Here is a 12,334-nt window from a genome sequence, read left to right as displayed (position 1 = left end):
AAATCAACCCTCACATTTATGGCCAACTGATTTTTGACAAGGAGGCAAAGACCACTCGGTTGGGAAAGTATAGTCTCTTCAATAAATAGTGCTGGGAAAACTGGATCTCCTTTTGCAAAAGAATGAAGGAAGGACCCCTACCTCACACCTTACACAAAAACATCAAATCAAAATGGATGAAATACCTAAATATAAAACAAGAACTATCAAACTCATAGAATAAAGCATAGGGAAGCATGTTCAGGATAATGGTTAGACAACGGTTTCTTAGACTTTACACCCAAAATATAAGCAACAAAAGAAAAAAAAAATAGATAAATGTGATCTCATCAAAATTAAAAACTTTGGGGCCTCAAAGAATTTTATCATGAAAGTAAAGTGACATCCTACACAACGGGAGAAAATATTTGGAAACCACATATCTGATAAAGGTTTAATATCCAGAATATATAAAGAAATCCTTAAACTTAACAACAAAAAAGATAAACAACCCAATTAAAAATGGGCAAAAGACTTAAAATAGATATCTCTCCAAAGAATATACACAAATAACCAAAAAGCACAAGAAGATGCTTAACATCATTAGCCATCAAGGAAATGCAAATCAAAACCACAACAACATTCATACCATCCCACACCCACTAGAGCAACTACTATCAAAAAACCAGAAAATTACAAGTGTTGAAGAAAATGCCAAGAAACAGGAACACTCATTCAATGTAATGTAAAATGGTGCAGCCACAGTGGAAGACAGTTTGGTGGTTCCTCAAAAAGTTAAGAACAGAATTACCATATGACCCAGCAATCCCATATCTATCTATACCCAAAAGAATTGAAAGCAAGGACTCAAACACATATTTGCACACTGATGTTCACAGCGTCATTATTCACAATTGCCAAAAGATAGAAGCATCCCAAGGGTCCATCAACCAATGAATGGATAAACAAAATGTGGTGTTATCTGTATAAAAGAACATTATTCAGTTGTAAAAAGGGATGAAGTCCTGATACGTGACAACACAGAACCTTGAAGACATCATGCTGAGTGAAATAAGCCACATACAAAAGGACAAATACTGTATAATCTCACTGATCTGAAATAATTAGAATAAGCAAACTCAGAGTCAGAATCTAGAATACAGGTTACCAGGGGATGGGGTGGGGGTAGGGAATGGGAAGGTGAGGCTTAAGATGTACACAGTTCCCATTTGGAATGATGGGAATGTTTTAGTAATGGATGGTGGTGATGGTAGCACAACATCGTGAAAATAATTAATAGCACTGAAATATATATCTAAATGCAGTTAAAAGGGAAACTATGAAATTGTATATTTAATAATAGACTAAAATTAAAAAACAAACATGGCACTGCACTACAAAAACAGCAAACTCTTAGGTTAAATCATGGATTAGAGTTAATAGTACAATTATACAAATGTTGCTTTCCTTAACTGTAACAAATGTACCACACCAATGCAAGGTGTTAATAATTGGATAGTATATGGGAATTCTGTATTTTATGCATGATTGTTCTGTAAATGCACAACCTCTCTAATTAAAAAAATAAAAGGGTAAGAATGTGTCTTTGAATTTGCGTGCATATACATAAAAATCTTTGACACAAGATACAAAAAGAAAGTGAACACTAATATCAGTGATGGTGGCTGGGAGGGACTAGAACCAGTGAGATGGTACCAAATACTTTTCATAGGTTTCTATTTTTAAACCATGTGAAATTTATTACCTACTTAAATTAAGTAGCTTAGTTAATATCTCTTTAATGCAACCTATTTCAGTTATAAAGGATCAGTCAGATAAAGCCCTTTCTGCAGGGCCCACTCACCTCGATGGGGATGTACAGCATGAAGCCCGGCTCCCCTGTGTGCGTCATGCTCATGACTCGGATCCCATTTGCGTAGCCCACGCTCATTTCCTGTAGAAACAAAGGGAGAAAGTCTGCCGTGGGCATCCAAAGCTTATCTGTTAAGGGAATTCTGCCTGAGGTAAGCCCCACCCATTAACCCTGCACCCTTTCTTTAACACTAAAGAAGATTCATGTAAAGAAAAGAATCTCATCCTGAAAAGGGCCTGTTTCCATAAACTGAGGTCAATAAAATTGGAGCACAGCCTTTACAATACCTCTTCTCATGAATATCACCACTTCAGATGTGTTAGCCAAGCTGATGGTGGGAAGTGGAGGCAAAATCTTTCATAAGCATGAAATACTTCTTTTTGCAAAAAGCTGCTAAAGAACTGCTTTAGAGGTATGTATGGAGAGCAATGCAGACTAGGCCAATGTCTCGTTTGGGTGACTCTGCAGACAAATCCTGGGCACCTGCCATAAAAACATGACATCTAATGCCTGTACAACACGAGTCATCTGCTACTCTGGGGCCAGAGATCTGGCTTCTAATTTTCAAAACATGTTTACAGCAGCTCAGTCACCTAATCACTGACTGAATCACGGTTCCTAGAAGGGAAAGTGCTAAGTCCTAGAGGGCACTGAAGCGAACTGCTGCCTTAGGAAACCACAACATGGCCCCTCCAGGAGCGAGCATGTGGAGCGCCCCTTCCAGAAAGCAAAGAAAGCATGTGAAGGGCTCTGCTGACAGCTAACAGCAGTTTTCTGTTGCTTTCTCTCTGCTGTGAAGAAAAAGGAAGACAGTAAAAAACAATTTGTAGGTGGAACCCAACTTTGGTTTGAACTTCAGAAAGCCTCCAACAGTGACTGTCTCCTATTCACTCATTGCAGGTTAGCAAAATGTCTGTCAGTTTGGACCTTTCTAGTTAGCCACTTCTAGGGAGTATTCAGTTTTCGTTTATTTCATTCAGTTACAATTGTTTCACTCAGCTACAGCTGCCACTTGGAAGAAAGAAAATTTTTTAAGTTGTTTAGGTATTTGCCCAAACCATTTCTTACTTGAAGATGCCATGTACAAAGTAGTTCTTACCCTGAATATGAAAAAGAGGAAGCACTGCAGGGAGAGAAAGAGATCCTGGACATTGATTAGCATTATCATAACCCTGTAACTTAAAAATTTAGTCCACTGCTACAGAAACCAATAAACATGTAGAGCTGGCCTTTAGATAAGTTAAATCCACCACAAAGACATCCTAATGATTATTAAATGAGACCCTGAAGGAGGAGGAAAAGCATGCATGCATTCACTTGGTCATTTGCTGTTTGCTTAATAAAGGTCAAAACATTCCTTACAGGTATAATACCAGAGAAAGAATAAGTAACTGCCACCATTATGAAAGAAAAAAATCCCTGTCCATTTAAAAAATAGGACTTTTTGGGCACCCACCTTGCAAAAGAGACTTGGGAAGTGGTCTGGAGTCATAGGGGCATAGGACAACTCGGACAGAACATCCACAGCACGAGGGCCAATCAGATTGAGAGCTAAACAGAAAAGAACAACAGATGCCTTGTCTCTCCATGTGAACAGCTGAGCCAGTGGTGCAGGGCCACTGTGGACGTGCTCACCGATGGCCAGGCTGGGTAGTGAAACCACGACAGCACCCAGCCCTATGCTCACGCCACCCAGGGATGGATACAGAGTGTCCCAATTCTGGCAAACACACCTCTACTGACATGCCTGCTAAGGGCAGCTACTGCTGGTGCTGGTGTGACAGTGGCCCATGTGTTTCCTCTTCCTGGGAACGCAGGAAGACACCACTGCACAGCCTCCCCTGCAGCAACACTCAGCTCATGAGACCAAGTCCTGTCCAATGGGGTATGAGCCCACATCCTGGGCTGGCCACATCCCCCTGCACATTTCCCATTTCTCTTTCCTTCTGCAGTGAGTTAGAAGTCACAGGTTCCAAATGGTACGGCTGCATGATGGAAAAGCCCCCAATCCTGAAACAGTGCCTGGAGGAGACCCCTGAGGAGAGCAGCCCAGTCCACCCTGGACTTTGATGTTCATGAGTGCAGCTTGTGCTGATTACTCAGCAACCACCTAATAGAGGCTAGAGCAGAACCTCTGATCAGTAAGATCCTGTGGATGGCCAGTTCCTAGCTTGAAATTAACCACATCTGCTACTACAATGAGTTGAGAATGAGAGCAGGTCGAGTAAACACAAGTGTGGGTGAAGGATAGGAGCCAGGTAAGTGGGAGGGGGAGGCCTGAACCCCAAGTTAGATGGTAGGAGAGGAGGGGCTGCTCCCTTGAGAGGCCTGCTGGAAGGGACCATCAGGAAATTAAGCCATTCCCAAAAGGCCCCCCTTACCCGTGTATTTCCAGGTGACGTCCTCCAGAAGCAGGTTGGTGTCTTCCGGCATGTGTTTCTTAAGCCAGGACCAACAGTGGACCTGCTGGTCAGTGGGCGAAATCATGAAGAAACTGAAAGCAAGACCCAAAAGTATTCAAAACTGGGTAGCCAAAGAGGATCAAGAAGCATTCGTGGATTCTCACATGTATTAGGGATTCCCAATTTAATAAATCAAGCCCTCGATCTTGAGGCTTGCCCTTATGAGACTTATTTTTTTAAATTCAGTTTTACTGAGATATATTCACATACCATACAATCATCCATGGTGTATAATCAACTGTTCACAGGATCATCATATAGTTGTGCATTCATCACCCCAATTTTTGAACATTTTCCTTATACCAGAAATAAAAATAAAAAATAAAAGTTAAAAAAGAACACTCAAATTATCGCCCCCCATCCCACCCAATTTTTCCTTTAGTTTTTGTCCCCATTTTTCTATTCATCCAATCCATACACTGGATAAAGGGAGTGTGAGCCCCAAGGTTTTCACAATCACACCGTCACCCCATGTAAGCTACATAGTTATACAATAGTCTTCAAGAATCAAGGCTATTGGGTTGCAGTTTGACAGTTTCAGGTATTTACTTCTAGCTATCCCAATACACTAAAACCTAAAAAGGGATATCTATATAGCGCATAAGAATGCCCTCCAGTCTGACCTCGCAACTCCATATGAAATCTCTCAGCCACTGAAACTTTGTTTCATTTTGCTTTCCCCTTTTGGTCAAAAAGATGTTCTCAATCCCACAATGCCAGGTCCAGGCTCATCCCCGGGAGTCATATCCTGCATTGCCATGGAGATTTACACCCCTGGGAATCAGGTCCCACCTAGGGGGGAGGGCAGTGAATTCACCTGCCACACTGGCTTAGCAAGAGAGAGGGGGCCACATCTGAACATGAAACTTATTCTTGCAAAGGAGAAGCTAAGCCTACTTATAATTCTGCCTAAGAGTCACCACCAGAGAACCTCTTTTGTTGCTCGAGTATGGGCCTCTCTCTCAGACAACTCTGCAAATAAACTTACTAGTCTCCCCACTATGTGGGACATGACTCCCAGGGGTGTGGTCTCCTTGGCAACATGCGACATAACTCCCAGGAGTGAGCCTGGTGGCACTATGGGATTGAGAATGCCTTCTTAACCAAAAGGGGTAAAAGAAATGAAACAAAACAAGATCGCAGAGGCTAAGAGATTTCAAAGAGTCAAGAGGTCATTCTGGAGGTTATTCTTACGCATTATACGGATATTTCTTTTCAGCTTTTAGTGTATTCGAGTAACTAGAAGGAAATACCTGAATCTGTTGAACTGTAATAGAGTAGACTTGATTCTTCATGATGATTGTCTGTCTATATACAGCTTTTATCATTTGACCGTGTGGTTGTGAAAACCTTGTGACTGACATTCCCTTTACCCAGTGTATGGGCAGAAGAGTAATAAAATAAAGACAAAAAATATATATATAAATAATAAGGGGGGATATGGGGTATGAGATATTTTAGGTGGTTTATTTATTTATTTTGGAGTAATGAAAATGTTCAAAAACTGTGGTGACGAATGCACAAGTATACAATGATACTGTGAGTCACTGTACACTTTGGATGGACTATGTGATGTGTGACTATATCTCAATAAAATTGCATTTTAAAAAAAAGCACTCATGGTCTCACTTAGTTTCAAAGCAGGTTTCATGGAGGGCCAAGAACATCATTCTAGGATATATCACATAACAACAAAACAAAAGATTCAAGGTTCCTGTTAGTGTAAAAAAATTACAGGCCTATCAACAGTAGGATAAGGCTTCTTCTCCCAGAGGGCAACTGACTCTCCTACCCTTAGTTTTACATAATCTGGTGGGTTTCTCCTTCACCTCTCCCCACCTTGCCTTTTGTGTACATGTATGTTTGTGTGTGTGTGATTTCTTTTGTATTTTGCTGCCAAGGAACTGGCCAAAGAGTTAATGAAATGGTTTTTTTGTTCTTGACGTAATTATGGTTTCCTGGAAGAATGCGTTAGCTGCTCTGCTCGGCTCCAGGACCCTTAGGAACCCGGGTGCTGGAGGGAGCAGGGTGGGACAGTTAGTCAATCTCACCTGCGCTTGCTCAGCCGTGCTATGCTGCAGTCGTTTTCATACCCTCCACCCTCATTGAGCATGCCAGTGTGCACGATGTGGCCCACAGGCACATCCAGGTCGTTGGAAAAGAGGTACTGTAGAATTTCTAATGCCTGATCCCCAGTGGACTGCAGGGCGAGAGAATGAAGCAGTGAGCGAGCAGTAAGCACAGCAGAGTTTGACTGGGTAACACGACCTGAAGCACAACACAACTTGCACTACCACTACCCAGGCAACAATATTTGCAGATTGACTCTACTCTCTACTATAAGAAGCTGGAGGGAGAGTTAGCTGTCAATTCTAATTATAAAGGTTCCTCTCCAGGCAAATTAAAAACCAGAAACAAAGAGAGAAAAATTAAGAAGAATGTTATAATAGAGATGAAATGCTAAAATGAACAAAAATTCTTACAAAATCAGTTTTGAAGTGATAAATGAAAAACCAGGAGGCCGTCGATTAATAATAAAAAGCTCCCTTATCTGTTATTTTGGCTCCCAAATACTTACGGTTATCTCAAACTTTGTAAAAGAAGACATGTCAATGACACACACAGCCTCCTTACAGCACTTGACTTCAGACTCCACAATGTCAAACCAATCTGGTTTATAGAAAGTCTTGCTCTGTTCCAATGCCAGGAGGTCTACAGAACAGAAACACAAACACACCTCAAAATACTACAGTATAACAGGTTTTAATTATTTACTCTTCCAGGAATACATTCTAGCTATTTACATTTTCAAATAAGTTTTGTTAATTCTCAGGACAAAAAAATAAACAAGCAAAAACAAGAATGTGACCTCTTACCCTTATCAGGTGGAACAAAATACTTTGGCCTCTCAAATCCATGCTTCTCCATCCACCTGGCTCCTTGGGCATCCAACCGGTCATAGAGGGGAGACGTCCGTAACTGCCTACCGGTCTGGAAATCCCAGCGGGGAACCTTCAGATCATAGAGCAGAGCTAGAAAGGATAAAAACAGTCTATCAATGCCCAAGCCACAGACTTAAGACCTGAGTATCCAACAGCAACTAGATGCTGGAGTCATTCCTATCAAAGGAGAACATTTTCTAGGGCCAACATGCCAAATATTACCAAGCAGAACAAGCACAATCTGGAGGAAAGGAACAATGCAAGAGCTGGTGTGATTCCCCCACAAAGTTATACCACCATGAGCCACATCATGGCACCAGGTCTCCATTCACAACTACAGCTCTAAATCAGCAGGCAGAAGCACTGGGAGAAAGTTCACAGTTCTCAAACTTCGTAAGTACATCGCAGAGATGAAGACTATATCCACACAGGTGGTTACCAAGGGGGGAGAATGGCACTCGCTTCTCTACATGGCTGTGCTCTAGGATTTCAGGCCTGTGACAGACTCTTCCTCTCTAATAGTTACCCATTTCTAAAGTAAGAGGACATGAATCATACCTAGAATAGGTGGCTCTGAAATCTGAGAGACCGCATAGCACTGTCCCAGAGACGTTACTCACAGAAGAAAGCTAGGGTCAGAATTCAGTTCTCCTAATGTCCAACCTGCAACAGCAGTTAAGTGAAAAACAAAGAACGAGTGTGATGATCTGACCTCACATCATTCCAAACAAAAGGTACACTGGGGTCGGGGTAGGTTGGAGAATAAGAGCAAAGGAAGCCATGCTAGTTCCTTATATTGGGACAATATGTTAATCTCCTCTGGTACTTTAGGTCCTACTTTTCCCTTCTCCGATTTCTACGATGCCTGCAATTTCTATTTTATGAGAATCAGAGGTAGCCACCAAAAGTGTCTGACACCAAGGAGAAGTTCAAGCTCAGTCATGATTTTCACAGGTTCTAAAGTAACTATGGATGGGGAAATCTGGACTTAACAATAGTTCAACATTTTAACCAAAATAGGTAATAAAAATTAAGAACTTGAGCAGTGAAATATACTGCCTTGGGGTCCTTCACCTTCCACGGGACGTACGTAAGTTCTCTGCTATAGGCCAGAAGAGAGCACGCAGCACGAGAGCCGTCCAAAGGTCCCCTGCAAGTGAGTCTGGTACTAAACCAGCAGCTCATTCGTGACCAACAATGGAGTGGTCATAGCAAGGCAGACCTTTAGTTCTGAGCATAAACAGGCCAAAAACATTCAGAAATGCTTTGGCAAAGTCTGAGAACAGTTCCTCAGAATAGGAAAATGAAATTTCAACCTGCAGAACCTACATGATTTGGTTCAGTTCCTGATACTAAAGCTGCCTCTAAGTGCTTACTGGAAAATAAGCAACAAGCTAGAATAACCAGTTAAGTTTAAATGAAGAGGCCACCCTTTCACAGTTGGAGGGAAGCAAGAGCAAGGAGAAGAGAGCAGGAATGTATGTTTTGTATTTACATGGAAACGGACTCCTATCTCGACAGCGTACAATGAATGGATTAACGTTGAAAGTCACTCAGAGAAGCCTGGAGCTTTGAAAAACTTGGCAAATTCTCTGTCTTGGAAAGCAAAGAACGTTCTCAAACACCAAGTGGGGAGAAGAGACAATTCACTCTGACCTGGGGTCTTGCAAGCTTCTGGGAATACACAGAAGCTGCTGCGGGGAGCATGACAGGAATTACCACCTGAAAGCCCTCTTCTTTCTTGTCCCCAAAAGTAAACAAGGTACAATATACATAAGAAAATATTTCATAAATAGTACCCAACACCAGCACAATGCTCCCAGCTCAGGCCTGTAAAAGCCAAACTCAAAGCAGTTATTAAAGAACAGAGGAAACATCTGCCCTTCCGAATGACAACACAGGCAACCAGAAAAGATACCAAGAACTAGGCACAACTGGGACGGTGTTCCCTTACGCGTGACTTCCATGACCCTGTGGCGAAGAAAGGTGCGGCTGCTCTGGAGAACTCCAAAACGCTTTAAGTCCAAATCCCAGACATTTTCAGAGGGATAGCCATGTACCATCCATTCAGCAAGGTACCTGGTTAGAGAGGGGAAAGAAGCAGTTACTAGGCCTCAGATATGAAATTCAGGGGGATAAAAGCACTGCAGTAAGAATTATGAATCCACTGATTCGAAAAATCCTATCTTGTCACAGACAAGTTGAGCAATTCCAGGCAATCTCCTTAACTTCTCTGGAAAACACAAATAAAGAAGTGTCTATCTCTTGCTCTCACAAGATCACAATGAGGAATTAGTTCTAATGGTAAGATTCCTGGGAAAGTATTTAAGATATAAGCCACTGGTACATACAGACAATGGAATACCACTCAGCCTTCAAAGAAATGAAGTTCTGCTACATGCCACTACATGGATGGACCCTGAAGAATGCGGGTTGACTGAAATTTCACTCAAGTAAGCCAGACACAAAGGGACAGATACTATATGCTTCTACTTACATGAAATAGCCATATGCAAATGCAAATGCACAGAGACAGAAAGTAGTTTACCAGGGGCAAGGGGGACAGGGAATGGGGAGTTAATGCATAAAGGTGTGGGCTTTGTTTGGGGTGATGGGGAAGTTCTGGTTGGTCCTGGATGGCGGTGAAGGTAGCACAACACTGGGAATGCGATTAATCCACTGAATGGTACGCTTGGGAGTGTCTGAGATGAGAATTTTTTTTGTTGTATTTTATGTTTTCACAATTGAAAAAAAAAAGTAACTAAGGAGACAATGACAATTAAATGCAATCCTGGAATGGATTACTAATGAAGGAGAAAATGCCCAAGAGGACATTATTTGGACATATGAAATAACTGGAATATAGACTTTTAGCTTCATATCACTGTTAAACTGCTTGAACATGATAACTGTACTTAAGGTGGTTACATTAGTGAATACCCTCGTGCTTAGGACATACACATGGACGTATTAAGTGCTCAAGCATGATGTATAGAACCACCTCTCAAATGTTTAGAAAACAGAGATGAACAGGAAGACAGGTAGACAGATGGATGGAAAGATAGAATGGTATGGCAAATATTAAAAGTGGTGGATCTGGGTATATGGGTGAGGGATATGTTTGAGTTCTCAGTTTGGGTTCTGAATTACTTTTGCAGCTGTTCAAACTTTAGAATATTTGCAATATTTTGCGGAGTTCCCATATACCACCCCCTCACACACACATTATTCTTTTGCATTAGTGTGGTTAGTACCCACACTTTAAATAAAACTTCTATCATCCAACTTGATCACCTCACTTACCACAGTTGGTATCTCGAAACTCAAAGAGACCAATATTTGTTACTACTCAAAAAGTACAAAAAACATCCCACATTTTTGTGTGTGTGCTAATGAAGGTGTCAGAGATTGATTTAGGTGATAAATGTACAACTATGTAATGGTACTGTGAACAATCGAATGTACGATTTGTTTTGTATGACTGCGTGGTATGTGAATATATCTCAATAAAATGAAGATTTAAAAAAAAAAAAAAAAAAAAAAACATCCCACAGGCCCTGAGGCTAATTCCAAAGGAGGAGTGTCAACACTACTGGAAGATGGGGGGATGCTCCTGTGGTGTTACATTGAAGCAAACAACTCTCCAATTAAAAGTATCATCATCTCATAATTAACAGATTAGGTTAAATATATTATAGACAGCATTAACTAAAAATAATTCTAGAAGGGAAGACGCCCAGCAAGCTGACATAGTTCACAGCTGATTCTGAGGAGAGAGACTTACTTTCCAGCTCCTCCGCCAAACGAAAGGCCAGCGGAGTTCATTCCCGCCAGGACAAAGTAGCCCTGAACCGTGGGAGACTCGCCCATGATGCACCTCATGTCTGGTGTGAACGTCTCGGGGCAGTTCACCAGCTTCATGATCTCCAGAGCCTCCAATTCCGGCATCCTGCGCAGGAGGGAGCTCAGCAGGGGCTCTGAGCAATAAAAGCAAACCCGAACAGAACCCTCACCTTCAGGGAATTCAAGACCTTTCTACCTCTTGTGCTTTTTTCCCTCCTTCTCCTTTCAGAAAATCCCATACAAGGGATTTTCTAAGAACCAACTGGGCCACTTGTCAGAAAGCAGAAACCTTGATGGAATCAGTACACACATGAAAAATGTTTGGCATAAAGACTGATGGGAAAAAAAGTGATCTTTACAAAAGAAAGGAGCTACAGAATAACAAAGAATATATGTGGCTACAAATAATAATCTAGAAGGGATCAGTATGAGTGGAAAAGCTCTTAAATGGCACCTAAAAAGATAGGAAAACATTCATGAAGGGTAGGAGGGAAATTTTTCATTATAGACCCTTCCATATCATTTGAATGTGGAATTGTGACTATACTAACTAACAACATTAATAAATCACATTAGTATTATAAAGCATTGAGTAAAAGACCAAATTAACAAAACAATTTTGCTTTCTAAAAAATCTCTTCAATTTTATATGAAGTCCTACCAAAAGGCCTCCTTCTAGCCTAAAATCTCAACAATGGTTTTATGTGAAAAGATAAGTCAAAAGTCAGCCAACCTAGATTTTAACCTCCCGAATCTGCTTCCTTAGACCAGGCAACTAAGCTTGGCGGAGCACCCAGTGTAACCACCACTGTACCCTGTGGGGTTGTTATGAACATCAAAGAAGGAATTATTCTTGAAAACGTTTTGAAAAATATAGACTGTCAGGCACATACAAGGCATTACTGCTCTACTCTAGTCCACACACCGAAGTGATCCCAGTCTTCCTGCAGGTTCTGAATCTCCAGCTGGTTCTTGCCCTCGGTGAAAATTGGTTTCGGGTTCTTCTCAAAGCCCCCAGACAGGATGCCGCCCTGCCAGTTCCGAATATAAATTCTTCCATCGGCATCTACAATGGCTGAGGAAGAGAAGTGACAAGGGAGACAAGGGAGCGGGAAGCAGAAGAGAATAACGAAAGCTTAGAGGCAGGCCAGCTCTCCCAGTGGACAGAAAGAGAAACAGAACAAGCTCCCATTAGTGGCTTTAGTAACAAAACAGCCTCCCAGAATGGCAGGCAG

General features: G+C 41.5%; 1 protein-coding gene across 2 annotated transcripts in view; it reads right to left on the bottom strand.

The window, feature by feature from the left end:
• The window catches only part of PDPR (pyruvate dehydrogenase phosphatase regulatory subunit), a 61,408-nt gene that overhangs the window by 11,109 nt on the left and 37,965 nt on the right, over positions 1 to 12,334 (bottom strand). For both annotated transcript variants that reach the window (XM_037816459.1, XM_037816458.1), the window contains 9 exons: positions 12,025 to 12,174; positions 11,041 to 11,233; positions 9,211 to 9,335; positions 7,191 to 7,346; positions 6,893 to 7,026; positions 6,366 to 6,514; positions 4,234 to 4,346; positions 3,309 to 3,403; positions 1,844 to 1,933 (listed from right to left, as the gene is read on the bottom strand). In XM_037816459.1, the coding sequence (XP_037672387.1) occupies positions 1,844 to 1,933; positions 3,309 to 3,403; positions 4,234 to 4,346; positions 6,366 to 6,514; positions 6,893 to 7,026; positions 7,191 to 7,346; positions 9,211 to 9,335; positions 11,041 to 11,233; positions 12,025 to 12,174 (1,205 nt within the window). The remainder of the gene's footprint in view (positions 1 to 1,843; positions 1,934 to 3,308; positions 3,404 to 4,233; positions 4,347 to 6,365; positions 6,515 to 6,892; positions 7,027 to 7,190; positions 7,347 to 9,210; positions 9,336 to 11,040; positions 11,234 to 12,024; positions 12,175 to 12,334) is intronic.

The sequence above is a fragment of the Choloepus didactylus genome, chromosome 22 (genome assembly GCF_015220235.1).
Source record: "Choloepus didactylus isolate mChoDid1 chromosome 22, mChoDid1.pri, whole genome shotgun sequence".
Taxonomy (NCBI): domain Eukaryota; kingdom Metazoa; phylum Chordata; class Mammalia; order Pilosa; family Megalonychidae; genus Choloepus; species Choloepus didactylus.
The sequence above is the reverse complement of the archived record's forward strand: the minus strand, read 5'-3'. Positions and strand labels throughout refer to the sequence as shown.